This window comes from Lissotriton helveticus, chromosome 5_1 (genome assembly GCF_964261635.1).
Source record: "Lissotriton helveticus chromosome 5_1, aLisHel1.1, whole genome shotgun sequence".
Classification (NCBI taxonomy): domain Eukaryota; kingdom Metazoa; phylum Chordata; class Amphibia; order Caudata; family Salamandridae; genus Lissotriton; species Lissotriton helveticus.
The window spans coordinates 736,931,699-736,947,546 of NC_136065.1; the positions used below are offsets into that span (position 1 = coordinate 736,931,699).

A 15,848-nucleotide genomic window follows, 5' to 3' on the forward strand; every position below is an offset into this window, starting at 1 on the left:
ATTAATTTATTTAATCTTTTAAGTGTAATTCCCAATTGTGAGGGTGTAGACTTCAAGTTTAGTGTCACTGAACTCACAATTTAAAATGACAACATATGATAAAGTTGGATTTTAAATTTCAGTCTAGTAAATGCCACATTTAAAAAGTTGCATAACAAAATAAAACGATGGAAGGACTGTTGAAACATTTCAAACACTCACCCCAAGTCGCAGATATGAATTTAATCCATTGTTATTTTGCTCACTACGTCACCCCAGTTTGGACCCAGCCATATTCAAAGCAATCTTTACCTTGCTCCCCATGGGAAGAGTCCAGCCCGAACTGTCAAGGCATGTCCTACCTGGACCGGAAACAAGCATCCTTGGACCGGTTTCGAGGTATCACCTCTTCATCAGCCAGTCTAGCTTGAATCCAGTGGTGCAGCGAGCAAGGGACCAAAACATCTAGGCGTACCCTTAGCCACTTAGGGCACACAGAGCTGCATCACAAAATAAAATGATGGCCTGAGTGTTGAAACTTTTCAAATACTCACCCCCAGTCACGGGTCTGGGTTTAATCCATTGTTATTTTGCTCACCACATTACTCCAGTTTGGACCCAGCCATATGCAAATCAGTCTTGACCCTGCTCCTCATGGGAACAGTCCAGCCCGAACTGCCAAGGCAGGTCCTCACTGGACTGGAAACCAGCATCCTGGGACCGGTTTCAGGTTTCACCCCTCATAAGCCAGTCTAGCTTGAATCCAGTGATGCAGCGAGCAAGGTACCCACATCTGGCCATACCCTAAGCCACTTAGGGCGCTCAGAGCAACATTGCAAAATACATTTAACTGGGGTGAATGTTTGATGTATTCAGTATTCCATTCCTCATTTGTTGCCACAGCATTTTTCACCCTAAGTGGGATGGGTATGCCGAGACATGGGTCCCTTGCTCGCTGTGCCACTGGATTCAAGCTAGCCTGGTTGATGAGGGGTGATACCCTAAAACCTGACCCAGGATGCTTGTTTCCAGTCCAGGGAGGACCTAAGTGGCAGTTCGGACTGGACTGTTCCCATGAGGAGCAGGGTCAAGACTGATTTGCATATGTCTGGGCCCAAACTAGAGTGGCTTAGTGAGCAAAGGAACAATGGATTTAACCCAGATCTCTTGACTTGGGTGAATGTTTGATTTATTCAGCATTCTGTCCATTATTTGTTACCGCAGCACTTTTAGAAAGGTGGCATTTACTAACTCCAGCCATTTGGTGCCTTCCGCCTTTCACTGCACTATCCTTCTGGGGAGGGTGACAGCTGACTTGCTACATTCCCTATAGACAGTCACACACAAAGGAAGGATAGGTGTGACTGAGTGGTCATCTGCATGCAGATGGCCCATCCTGCAGAGGGGAGAGAGGAGCTGACCCTTACACCTGAAAGGACTGTGTCCTGTCCCCCCACAAATAATTGATTACCCCTCTGCAGTGTCTGGAGCCTGGCCAGGAAGGAAGAACCTCTATGTATTTTAAAGCTTTCTTTCAAGTCTCCCCCACTTCAAAGGGACCACTGGGTATAGGTACCGGACCTCTGGCACTACCAAGTAAGTGCATTTCTGGACCTGTGACTACTCTGGCAGGAAGAAGAGCTGTTGTGCTGCTAAAGAGACTGCCACTTTGCTGGACTGCTGCTATGCTGAAGTCTGCCTTGTTGTGCTCTTTCCTTGCTCAGCTGCCCTGCTCCCTGCTGTTCTCCTGCCTGGGTGAGAAGGACTGGAACTGCATCACCTCAACCCAGGGTGACTCCAAGGGCTTGCAGGATTGCCATCTATTCACAAGTTTCAGGAACATCAAAGACCTGGCCATTTTAGGGTTTCTTGTGTTGTTTTAATTTTATTTGTGTTTTAACAATACCCAGTTGGAATTACAATAGAAAATCACATTGTCAACGAAAGGTTCATCAGAGATTTCCACATGGTATATTAGCAACTGTCTGAGACCAAATGAAGCAGCCCAATCCAGCATGTCATTAAGCATCTCATCGACTAGAGCACTCACAGGATTTCATACAATGAGGACTGAGGCTCCAGAGAGCTCTCCAGTCAAGTGAGTGAGCATTGTGTTAATGTGTATGCCCAATTATTACAAAGATGCAGACTTATCTTACCCGGAGATGAGGTCCCGAAATCATAATAGCCCAGATCAGCATCCCCTATTAGTGAAATGCTTCAAGCCACATTTTTGGCAGAATTTCATATCAATTTAACCCAGTCATATGAGTCTTTCTGTACTCTTACTCAATCTTTGACTACTATGATGTATTAAGAGATACTAATATTTCAGACTTACATTAATTATCATCAGCGTAGACAATAGATATTTGTAGCACTATTCAAAGAGCTATAATGAGTGCAGCTCTTTTGGCTTCCAATCATGTTTTGAAGGCAGCTAAACTATGCTTTTGGACAATTAGGAGGCTGGTTCAGATGTATTACCCCCCTGTAGTGTTTGAGAAAGTCTCCTGTAATTATAGTCTAGTCAAATTAGTTCAAAAAATGGGCTAACCTAGAACTAATTGCAATACAATTTCTGTGAGTGGATTCTTATTGAAAATTTTCTGTAGAAAACGATGGTGAAAAGTCTACCACTCTATCATGATGCGTTAATCCAATATGGCGGATTTTTCAAAATGGCTGCCCATTATTTGAGATATAGGGTATAACTGTTTATATGCCCATGTGTGGTCTCATTTTATATGTTTTTAGGGATGGGAAAGTCAAAAATAACATCAGCATTTTTTTTGGATGACTGTAATATCAAATAATTGCGGAATATGTCAGATAGACATAGTTTGTATAATTTTTTCATTGACTTATATGACAAAGTGTGAAGGAACGTTAATATTACAATTAACTTTTGAAATAAAAAGTTTGCTATTGTTTGTGTTTTGTTTTGTAACTTTGTTGTTATTGTTTGCTTTTTTGTTAATCAAAAATGTTTCATTTATGTGTAACAGTTTCTTGCGAGTTGCTGTGAGATACAGTGAAAATGGACATAGAAAAGTGTTTCATTTTTGATGTGGTGTTTCAAGAAGATGACGATGTATCTGTACTCACTGAAAGAGGAGTGACTGGAATTCAAAAAACATGCAAGGAGAGAAAAATATCTAAGTTTCACGTTTGTGTTGGGCAGAAAGTTCACAAGAAATGTAGAGCGCGTTTTGTTAACTTGAAAACTCCGTTCCAGGAGAAAGAATCAGATCCCACAACTTCTCGTGTTCTACGGTCATGTGAAACCACATTTGATTTTAGAAAACATTGTTTTTTCTGTGGTACTGAGTTAAGTGTATACTTCAGGGAGAGGGAAAAAAATATGTGATTTAAAGCACTAACAGTTGAATTCAAATCATCAGTTTGACAAAAATGCAACAAACGCAATGATGAATGGACAGACAAAACTTAACTTTGTCTGCCCATTCATCATTGCGTTCATTGCATTTTTGTAAAACTGATGATTTGAATTCAACTGTTCGTGCATTAAACCACACATTTTTTCCTCTCCCTGAAGTATAAACTTAACTCAGTACCACAGAAAAAACATTTTTTTCTAAAATCAAACGGGGTTTCACACGACCGTAGAACACGACAAGTTGTGGGATCTGATTCTATCTCCTGGAACAGATTTTTCAAGTTAACAAAATGCGCTCTACATTTCTTGTGAACTTTCTGCCCAACACAAACGTGAAACTTAGATATTTTTCTCTCCTTGCATGTTTTTTTAATTCCAGTCACTCCTCTTTCAGTGAGTACAGATACATCGTCATCTTCTTGAAACACCACATCAAAAATGAAACACTTTTCTATGTCCATTTTCACTGTATCTTACAGCAACTCGCAAGAACCTGTAACACGTAAATGAAACATTTTTGATTAACAAAAAACAAACAATAACAACAAAGTTACAAAACAAAACACAAACAATAGCAAACTTTTAATTTCAAAAGTTAATTGTAATATTTACGTTCCTTCACACTTTGTCATATAAGTCAACTAAAAAATTATACAAACTTTGTCTAGCTGACATATTCCACGATAATTTGATATTATGGTCATCAGAAAAAAATGTTGATGTTATTTTTGACTTTCCTGTCCCTAAAAACATATAAAATGATACCACACATGGACATATAAACAGTTATACCCTATATCTCAAATAATGAGCAGCCATTTTGAAAAATCCGCCATATTGGATTAACGCGTCATGATAGAGTGGTAGACTTTTCACCATCGTTTTCTACGGATACATTTCAATAACAATCTACTCACAGAAATTGTATTGCAATTAGTTCTAGGTTCCGCAACAAATTGACTAGTCTATTAGTTTAACATTTTCTGAGACAAAATCGACAGAAACATGAACCTAATTTGCCACATCATGTATCAACTAACCTCAACCCTCATAATTTTTGGACACAAGCAATACACATTGGTGCGACAGAACATAAGCACTTAACGTTCAATACAATGTTGTTGATTAGACAGCCCCTGGCCTGATCTTGGCAAGACAGAACTCATCATCAAGCAGACAATGTTGGCAGTCACTAAACTCTGGCTTTTATTCTGAACAGGCAATTGCATATGGGAAATAGACTGCTCTATCATTCCAGAGGAAACAGAGACCACTTATTACTATCTTGAATTTATGTAAACCGTTATTATTGTGATATGGTGTAAAATGCTATATTTGGATGATAATGCATTTTGTGAGTCCTCTCTGCAGTAGAGTTCTGCTGATGTTCATGTTTTGTTGTGACATGCTATCTTGATGGTATTTTTCATTCCCCATGAAAATCAATAAACGTTAGTTAAAAAAAGGTACATTAGAGATTTCCAAACAGTACTTTTAGTGCCTTTCTGAGACCAAATAAGGTAGCCTAATCCAGCATCCCTCCACTACAGCAATCACAGAATTTCTTTCAACGTGTCATGTGACTTAATATGTATACCAGGCATTGTCTATACACCTGTTTTCATTCACAATTTCGGACCATTACTGGTTATTTTGCATCACTGAAATGTCTATTAAATCTCTTCATATTACCAGCCATGAGCTATTTTCTGAAACTTCCATTTACCGTCTATTGGCTTTGGGTGTTAAACTCACTCCACAATTCATCACAATTTCCTTTTGTGGCTGCTGTAATTTCTTTCAACGCATGCCGTCTCAAATCTAGCTACCAAGGGACATTCTCAAATCAAGTGAACAAATGAAACTGCAATACCCAGAGACCTGGGACAATCAAGAGCAGGGGTTGGTCAATTTTATACAAGCACGGTGGCATTATGTTTAGTCTATGTAAAATTTTAAACTTTTGGGAAATGTATTTAGGATACCTCTGAGCCTAAGGCACTGTTCCAGTCATTTCAGGAGTGGTACGGAATCTGCTAGAGCTCAATCAGCCATTAGAGGAAACATAATTGGTTCTTATTATTACGTTTTAGTATTGTGATTTACCTGTTGTCTTGTGTTGCATTCCTTATTGTAAATTCAACAGTTACGCTCAAAGTGTTGATGTGCATAACCAGTTGTCATTCTTGCTGGCTAGGTCGCTTTGAATGAAGAAATTGAAAATTTAGGACGAGCCTGTGAAAACAACAACCTTGATGAAATAAAGAACAATTATCCTGTTCAGCGTCATTGTGTATCATATGAGGAATTTAAGATGTAAGACATTTTAGTTTACATTTATTATGACATATTATTGAGCATTGTAAAAGGTTTTTGTCATTTCTATGTATATTAAAATGTATTTGTTCTTTAGCAAAAGTTATGTAAAATGAAATGTTCTCCAAACTTACTTTGTAATACTTTAGTTAATAACCAAAAGCTCAAAGAATGCTAAAGGAGAACATTTGTAGGAATTTCTCAAAATAAACTTTTTTCTTATTTACTAAATATACATATTCACAACTTGAAAGAAAAATTTGGAAATTAGGGTTGAAGAAACGAAATTCAGCCCACAGATAATGTGTGGACAAAATTTGACAAGGGTTGCCTAATTAATTAAACTTTGAAGTGCACATTGTATGCAAGTAGCATTTGTATAGTTAGCTCACTTTCATCTTAAAATCACTCTCCCATAGTTCTATTAATCTCACAACCCTTATTAAATCAATATCCCAAACCCATCATCTCACCATCTACCAACCCTCAAACAAATCCACCTAGTGCCACATCAGGAGTAAAAGGCCAGGGGGCAGTTGTGTTATTTAGTTTGGGAGGATGATGGGTCTGGAGGCGCAGTGGGTGGTTTTTGTGAGATGGCTGGTGTAGAAAATCCGCCTTTTCTGTGTGGTTACCTTGGATGTTTTGCCTCTTTGATGGACCTTTCATTTTTCCAAGTTGTAATAGTTTTAGAACTCTGTGCACTTTACCCCTGCTAACCATTAGTAAAGTGCCTGTGCTCTCCCTTTAAATGTGGTAAGATTGGCATATTCCTAATTGGTATATTTAAATTGCCCATAAAGTCCCTAGTAAATGTTGTAAGATGCATCCAGGGCCTTTACGTTAAATGCCACTATGAGGTTCCGAGAATTCTGGACCCCTGTCATAAACATCGTCGTATCATGACGATGTTGGTATCAGCAAACCGAGAATGACGAGTATACTATATACAAGTATTTTCGTCGTGTTCAAATGACGAGATCACCATGAAATCAGAGATTCCGTTCTGAACCCTCGGGTTCCATTTTGTGTACGGCAGCCATTTTGTGGTTGCCCTCACATAGGCCGATGACTAAGGCCAAACGAGTCTTTGGGACACATACACCTTTAGCTGACTTCTGTGTGACCTGGGCAAGCTGACTCCGTTGCCCGAAGCCAAACCTGTTCGGCCAGTTCCTTTCCCAGTGGCCGATCGAGATTAGGGATCAAGGCACAGCATACCATAAACCCTTTATTGCACACAACTATGTCTAATCTTACTCACACCTGTCTCTGCTCCGTTCTTTATGGCCTGTTTTACGATGAGGAGGTTCCCGTTTTTATTAGGGGTCCAGCCGATTTATCTGATGAAGAGTGTTGGGTCTTGCCGGGTAATTGATGGTGGGCTGGACGATGAAATGTGGGTTTGTCATGCAATGCTTTTATTGTACACATGGGATTGGTTTACCGTAAATAAGGAATGTTTGCCTGAAGCGTAATATTTTGTATAAAAAGGGTTGACTGGCTTGGTAAGATTGAGCAGTCTCCTACGAATATACAGCCACTGTACTTCGTGGACCTCTGTTACTGGTTGCAGCCAATAAATTTTAACTTTGACGTCACCAAGAAGTTGCCGCGTTTCTGTAACTCTGAGACAGGTGAATCCGGAGATTTCGGGTGTGTCCCCTGGCACCGCTGGGTTCTAAATAACCCGGTTCTCCATTTGGCGCCCAACGTGAGGCGACTTCAGCGGTACCGGTCCAAAGCCTGATGATCGTGAGGAGCTTTGTGTGAAATTCTGCAGGAAGGCTAGCCACTTCATCGACCCCTGTATGTCGTTGTGGTCCGAAAGTCTTTGCTGCGAGGTTCCCCGCTTTCAGACGGCTGCGAAGGACTGCTGCCCTGACTGTCGCCCTGTCTTGGAGCCGTAGACGATTTGTAGAGCGAGACGATAGACGGGTCTTCTGGTGACGTCATCGATACCTCAGTTAAGTATGAGTGGAGCGTCTCCCAGTCCTTAGTTTTGGTTCTTAGTTTTTGGGTATCCCCTTGGGATCTTTGATTTGGAACTTGCAAGTACCAAAGCCGAGGGACTCGTGTATTCACGAGACTATCGTATTCGATAATCCTTTGAAGTTTGAAGCTAGACTAGTGAGCGAAGATACCTGGTCTTAGCAGACTTGGAAATTTGTTTTGTTGTGGTCGAAATAGGGATTCCCGATTGGAGGACTCGTGTCCGGTTCCTCCAATTGGAACTCCAACCTATGAGCTCTATGTGAAGCACGGCGTGGGCCCTATCACGTATAATGAAGTATGGGTTAGGTACACTAGGAAAGATGGTGTCCTAAAGTGGCCCCAATATGGTAGTTTTGATGCAGAAGTTCTATATAATTTAGAGGTTAAACTCTTTAAGAAGAAAGCCCGGCCGGCGATGTTTGACTCTTTCCGCCTATGGCAAAAGGAAGCCAAACAGAAAGAAATTAAATTAGCGAAGAGAAATAAAAGAGAAAGGGGTATCTCGATAATGCAAGCTGCTATGCAGTTTAAAGATAACGAATAAGAACAGGCGAGTGAGCAGTTGCACAGGCAACGTAAAATGGTGATTGATAAATGCTATCCAGCTTTGCCGCTTCTTCAGCAAGATGCTGCGAAGGAACTTGAGAAAGACCCTTTAATGTCGCATTTGTTGAGTTCGCCACCCCCTTATGCGCAGAGTGCTACAGCACTTCCACAACCTTTGGTTGTGCAACCTCCAGTTGTACAGCTTCCAGTTATTCAACAGCCGCCAGCTCCCCTTCAGTTGGCCCCTACTCCTCTGGTCCAGCCTTCTCAAGGGCCACTGACTTTGCTACCTGCTCTGCCTTTAATTCCTATGCCTTTTTCATCTGTTCTTGCTACCTCCTCTACTACTGCTCCTACGTTGACCTTTTCTCAGTCCGCTTTATCTCCTGTCCTGTCGACCTCTCCTTTTGTTTGACAGAGAATGACCAACACTGTCACTAGTCTTTTGTCTCCTTTCTTTGGGTCGCATAGTACGACCCCTGATTCGGAGCGTAAACAGTTGCGTAGCCAACTGCCTGATTCTCGAGAGAGAGAGAAATATTGGATCGTTTGGCGCGTAAATGGGTTACTCGCCCTTTAAGATATGATGTAGAATCTGTTACGGATGTCTTCCGTCAATGGGAAGCACCGAAGCAGAGATATGTTTTCGATAAGGTGTGTACTTTCCTTCGTGAAGAATGGGAAGATGATGAATTGGAACAGGCTCCGCCTGAGTTGATCCGCGTACAGTCGGAGTTTGCGAAAGGTACGATTGTGGGTTCCGATGTTGAGAAAGCAGTTGTGATGTTGTTGTCGTTTAGGAATGAGGATCCTTCTCAGTCGTTGTTTGAGCCTGATCCTTCTGTTAGGAGAAAGGTGCGACAATATCCAATGAGAGAAGTTCCTCCGGTATGGAAGGAGGCAGTTCAGGCCGATGCCGCTCTTCATATTGATTCTGTTCCAGCACACTTTCAGCGCGTTTGGGTACGTGTGCCATGGAAGCGATCTGAAGTTCTGGCTCTTAAGCAGACTTTACCTGATCCCCGTAAAAATCCTGCAGGGTACTATAAGGAATTATCACAGACTGCAGACTCATGTATTATGAATTTAGCCGATATAGACATGTTGTTCGGGAATGTTGTTCCACAGCCTTTATGGGGATTGATTCGTCATACGGATCATGCACAAGAGTTAGGTGATTCATGGGCTAATATTGCTGCTGCAAATGATAGACAAGTAGGTGGTGCTAAACCTGAGCCTTTGGTAGCAGACCTCCCTGGTAAGATCGTTACTTACATGAAGACTTTAATGCCTGCAATGCGTGTAAATTTGGATAAAATGTCTGCATGTAAGCAGAAGAAAGAGGAAACCGTGTCTGATTTCTTCACTAGGTTTGAAGAAACGTTTATCGACCACAGTGGTCAAGATATGAGTACGGAAGGTGGTCAACAGTTGTTCATTGACAAGTTTGTGCATAATCTGCTTCCCGATCTGTGTAAGAAATTGAAGGATTCAGAGAGTTCTTGGGCCGTTTCCTCTTCAGCGCAAATACTAGCTACTGCGCAGTATTACGAAAACAGGGATAAGGACGAGAAGGATAGAGCAGACAAGAAGACTAAAGAGTTGAAAACGAAAGTTCTTTTACAGCAAGCGTATCCACCCCGTAATAATCAGCGTGATTATCAGCAAGCTCAGCAGTTTCAGAGAAACTCGCAAAGGTTTGAGTCTCCTCAACAGCGTTTTCTGGTAGGCCCCAATCAGTGTTCATATTGTAAGGAAGAGGGTCATTTCAAGTATAGTTGCCCTATTTTGTTACAGCGTATGAATAGTGTTTCTGGCGCAAGAGGTCGAGGTGTTCAGCAAGCTCCTAGAGGTAGGGGACATGGGGGTTTCCCTCAGAGCGCGCGCTCCTTTCCCCCACAAAACTCGATGAATAGTTTTGATCAGCAGAATGGTGCGTCTGGTAGGACGACTCAGTACTATGCTAACGACTACTATGTCGAAGGTGAAAATGTGGATGATAATGATTGCTAGGACAGCCATGGACAAAGAGAGGGAGTTGTTTCAGTTCCAGTAGATCAGAATGGACCTTATGTTGAGGTAATTACATCAGGTGTGTCAGAGCCTTTTCTGTTGGATACTGGTGCTACGAAGAGTTCTATTATGCACTCTAAACTCCCTGGCGCACCTTTGTCTGGCTTAACGAATGTTTCAGTAGGTTTTTCTGGCGCCCCAGTTAGAAACTCGATTTCTAAACCTTTGTCCCTTTCTGTTGGACCTCGTGAATTCGAAGCACCCCTTATTCTGACGACAGGTTGTGGTGAGAACTTGTTGGGATTGGATCTGTTGAAAAGATTGTATGCAACGTTGTATTGTTCTCCTTCGGGAGTACAACTTACACTGGGTAAGAAAGTGGTCTCTCCGATGTATTTGTCGAAGGATAAACTTCCAACGGAATTTTCCTCTCTTCCTGATGTTCTTTGGGCAACTGGTCCTAACGATGTAGGTCTCCTGGAGATACCGCCATATGTTGTGACGTTAAAAGCGAACGTTAAAATGCCACGCATTCCCCAATATAGGATCTCTAGCGATGGTGAAAGAGCGTTACTAGCGATCATTTATGATTTGATTGAGAAAGATGTAATTGAAGAAACAAGAGGTAACGTTTGCAATAGTCCTGTTCTGCCTGTTCTGAAACGTACTAACTCTTCTCAGCCACCTGTTTACAGGTTTGTGATTGATCTTAGAGAGGTGAATAAGATAGTTGTGCCACAGTTTCCAGTTGTTCCTGATATCACTGCCTTATTGACTATGATTCCAGCTTCGGCCACTTGGTTCTCGGTGATTGACTTGAAGAATGCCTTCTTCAGCATCCCGATTGCCGAGGCGAGTAGGGATATTTTCGGCTTCTGTTTAGGAGGCCGAAGTTTCCGGTTCAAACGCGCTCCTCAAGGCTATTGTGAGAGTCCGTCAAACTATAGTCAGGCTTTGAAAACACAACTTGATGAGATTGTTTTACCTGATGGCGCTGCTCTTCTTCAGTACGTCCACGATTTGTTAGTTGCTGCAGATACAGAGGAAATTTGTAAGAAAGCTACTTTATCATTGCTGCGTCATTTGTCTGATTTCCATCACAAGGTGTCTCTTTCAAAGTTACAGTATTGTCGACAAGAAGTGACCTATTTAGGTCATCTCTTATCGAAGGAGGGAAGAAGATTGACCCCAGAAAGAATTCAAGCGATTGCGAAAATGAGTGTGCCAATTACACAGAGAGAAGTGCGTGCTTTTCTGGGTATTACGTCATATTGCAGACAATGGATAGCAAATTTTTCTCTGCTGGCCACACCGCTGGTGGCATTGACCTGTAAAGACACACCGAATCCCCTTCCGTGGTCCGAAGATTGTCAGAAAAGTTTTTCCGAATTGCGTGATGCGTTGTGTTTGGCTCCTGTGTTGGGTACCCCCGATTACAGTAAGCCTTTCACACTCTATGTCCACGAGAGAGAGGGATGTGCGTTGTCAGTGTTGACACAGTCTTTTGGGGACAAGCAACGTCCATGTGCGTATTTTTCGTCGACTTTGGATCCGGTAGCTAGGGCGCTGCCGAGTTGTTTGAGAGCCACAGCGGCAGCAGCTGTTTCTATTCGACAGTCTGCTGATTTGGTGATGAATAATACGCTGATCGTGATGGTTCCACATGCAGTGGATACTTTGCTAAACAGGACCAAAACACAGCACTTAACTAGTGCTCGATTGTCAGGTTACGAGTTGACACTCCTAGCGAGTCATGTGCACATAAAGAGATGCAATACGTTGAATTCAGCCACGTTATTGCCGATTTCAGTAGAGACAGATGTTGTTGAACAGCATGATTGCTTTCTCAGGACAGAGGGAGAAACGAAAGGGAGAATAGACCTTAGGGACACTCCTCTTGTGAAGTGTGATGGTACCTTATGGGTGGATGGTTCATGCTTCAAGCTTCCAAATGGTGATACGACTGCGGCATATGCTGTTACGACTTTGCATACGATTGTTGAAGCTGCACGTATCCCACATAATTCAGCCCAAGCAGCAGAATTGATTGCACTTACGAGAGCGTGTGTGTTGTCGAAAGGAAAGAAAGTGACCATATATACCGATAGCCAGTATGCGTTTGGTGTGGCCCATAGTTTTGGGTGTTTGTGGAACGAACGTGGGTTCTTTACGTCACATGGTACGAAGATACAGCATGGTCAATTGGTGAATGAGCTCCTGGAGTCACTTACCTTGACGTGGCAAGTTGCGATTGCGAAATGCAGTGCAATCAAGAAGGTTACCGATGATGTTGGTCGTGGTAATGCGTTTGCAGACGAAGTTGTGAAAGATGTGGCAAGGGATGTGATGAGTCGAATGTATGTTGCGGGTCCGGCGAGATGGGCCCCGGATAGAGGAATGTGTGAGGATACGATAGAGAGTGTGAAGTCGATTCAAGCTGAAGCTACAGAGAAAGAATTGAGTGTGTGGAGAGAAAGTACGGGTAAATTGGATGCAAATGGTTGTTGGGTCGAGTTGTCAGAGCATCAACGATGGTTATTACCTGATGCGTACGTGCTTGCAGTGGTTACGATGGCACATGGAATGGCTCATATCAGTGTGAAAGGGATTTGTAAGTTGTTGGCTCCAGTATGGCAAAATGCTGGAATTCCTAAGTGTGCAGAAAATGTGGTCAAAAATGGTATGGTTTGTTTGAGATACAATCCTGGTAAGGGAACTCCAACTCCAGCTGGTCATTTTGCTCCTCCGACGTACCCGTTCGAGGTTTTGCAGCTAGATTTCATTCACATGGAGAGATGCAACAACCTGAAATACGTACTCGTGGTTGTTTGTGCCTTTTCGAGATGGGTAGAAGCATATCCCCTGAAAGACAACACTGCCCTGTCCACAGCTAAAGCCCTTGTCAAAGAGTTTTTCCCTAGATTTGGTTTGCCGAGAATGGTCTGGAGTGATAATGGGAGTGAATTTGTGGGTCGAGTGATGAAGAGAGTATGTGAAGGGCTAGGAATCCGGCAAAAGTTTCACGCTGCAAATCACCCCCAATCAGCTGGACTAGTAGAGTGCTATAATGGCACTCTAAAACTGAAACAGGCCAAGATACAAGAGAGCTCTGGTCTTAAATGGCCTGATGCTTTGCCATTAGCACTTTTATCGACAAGAATGACTGTGCATTCACGAGTGGGACTTAGTTATGTTATTATATGTTATGTTATTATAGGTCTTCTATAGCGTGCGGCTACTCCAAAGGAGTGTCCCGGCGCTTTATGCTCCAGACCAAGAAAGAGAAAAGAAACATACACCACATAACAATAAAAGAACAGGACCGCAGGGTCAGAACAGGGAAATGTGAGACTCTAGCCAGTAAAGAGCCAGGTCTTTAAGCTCTTCCTAAAAGCAGATAAGTTGGACATGGAACGCAAGGACAGAGGTAGGGAGTTCCAAAGCTGAGGGGCCAACAGCCTAAAGGATCGCCCTCCAATACGGGCTTTCTTTATGCGGGGGACTACTGCTAATGCCAATGACTCTGATCTTAAAGATCGTGCCGGCAAGTAGAAAGCCATCCTCTTTTGTAAGTATTGGGCCCCCGCGCCATGCAAGGCTTTATGAGCCAATGTCATAGCCTTGAACATTAGCCGCTTCCGGATGGGGAGCCAATGTAAAGTTCGCAGTAGGTTTGACGCCCTCACTCGTCGATGCAAGCCGAAGATGGCACGTGCGGCAGTATTCTGGGCCACCTGCATGCGCTGTAAGAGGTATTCCGGCAGGCCCAGATACAGAATATTGGCGTAGTCGAGTCTGGACCCGATGAGGGCCTGAACAATTTTTCTCCTATGGTCCTCCGAGAGCAGCGGAAAAAACTTCCGCAACGTCCTGAGGATACCGAAACATGTTCCCGTAAGGGTCAGCACCTGGGATTTGAGAGTAAGCCCATTGTCTATTTTAATTCCCAAGTTCTTAGCTGACTCGGAGGAGTTAACTGGAGGGAACATGTCAGCCGGCCACCATCCCTGCCAGTCCGGTTCCGAGGGGCATCCGAAGAAAAGTATCTCGGATTTATCCGAGTTGCACTTGAGGCTGTTCAGTTGGAACCAGTTAAAAACAGCCCCAAGGCACTCACGAATACTATCGCCCTCGAAATCTTCGCCCTTCCGGCAGGTGAAGAGAAGCTGGGCGTCGTCAGCATAGGAAACGATCTGGGCCCCAAAGGATTCCACCAAAGCCGCCAAAGGGGTCATGAAGATGTTAAAAAGAGTTGGGCTCAATACTGAGCCCTGAGGAACTCCGACTCCCAAAGGCGACATTTCGGCAGATCCAGGGGAGGCCCAGACCGTTTGTCGGCGGTTGGTCAGAAAGGAACAAAACCAACTGAGCACCGACCCCCTCAGACCGATGGCATGTAGTCTTATGAGGAGATCCTCATGGGGGACGGTGTCGAAAGCCGCCGACAGATCTAACATCACCAACATCACCCTGCCTCCGGCATCCAACGCCTCCTTAACAATCTCTGAAACCTCAAGGAGTGCGGTTTCTGTACTTAGGTTAGGTCGAAAACCTGATTGAGACGCGTGCAGAAGCTTGTTGGATTCCAAAAAATTGGAGAGTACGCCATGAACATGTTTCTCCAAGATTTTCGTGAGAGCCGGGAGGAGCGAGATAGGCCTATAGTTGGCAGGGGTGTCTGGGGCAAGGCTAGGCTTTTTAAGAAGAGGGATGACCATGGCCTGTTTCCAGAGGTGTTGAAGGGCCCCCTGACTTAAAGAAAGGTTTAAAATGGGGTTAGCCAGAGGGTTAACAACTTCTGCCATTCTGGCTAGAAATTTGGCAGGGCAAGGGTCACGTGGTGATCCAGATTTCAAACTCATCATAAGTGCTAGTGAAGAAGATTCCGTAAGAGGTGGGAAAACCGCTAGCACAGGGCCGGGAGTAGGCAAATAAACTGACTCTTCCAATGAGAGCGGGATGACAGTTGTTGGCCTCGGGGGAAAGGAGTCCTGTATCTGCCTGATTTTGGTGGTGAAGAAATTGGCTATGGTGTCAGCCCAGGTGTCAGCAGGGGCTTCCTGTGCTAAGTTAGATCGCTGGGTAGTGAATTCTCTGACAACCGCGAAAATCTCCTTACAGGAATTGGCTGCTTCCTCGATTCTTTTAGCGAAGTAGCCTTTCTTTTCCTGGAGGACTAATCTATGGTAGGTTTTAATCATGGCTCTATAGGTCAGTTTTGCCTCGGTCTCGTACTGAGCTCTCCATGTCCGTTCGGCAGCTTTACATAGCCTACGGGAATGAGCTAGTTCCGCAGTAAACCATGGTGCCGAGACCCGTTTGATGGCAGTACGTGGGGGCTGTGCAGGAGCAAGCTCATTCAGTCTGGCTAAAAGCCAGGTCTGCAGGGTTTCAAGATCCTTATCCAGATCACCAGTATAAGACACGGGATGGTTCACAAGGGCCTGGGCAAGCAGGTCAGGAGTCACCCGATGGTATGCTCTAAAGGCAGAGCCCTGTTGTCTCAGAGCGGTGACTGCTGATTTCTCAGTGCCAAGTAATTGAAAATGAGCTAGTCGATGGTCGGACCATAGAACCGGCAGCATTGCAGTCACCTCAA

The 15,848-nt window shown here is 43.5% G+C and overlaps 1 protein-coding gene across 1 annotated transcript in view; it reads left to right on the forward strand.

Annotated features, from left to right (window-relative positions):
• Window positions 1-15,848, forward strand: part of PKD2L1 (polycystin 2 like 1, transient receptor potential cation channel) — a 2,231,834-nt gene that overhangs the window by 1,927,961 nt on the left and 288,025 nt on the right. The window contains exon 13 of the mRNA XM_078641081.1: window positions 5,577-5,695. Coding sequence (XP_078497207.1) covers window positions 5,577-5,695 — 119 coding nt within the window. The remainder of the gene's footprint in view (window positions 1-5,576; window positions 5,696-15,848) is intronic.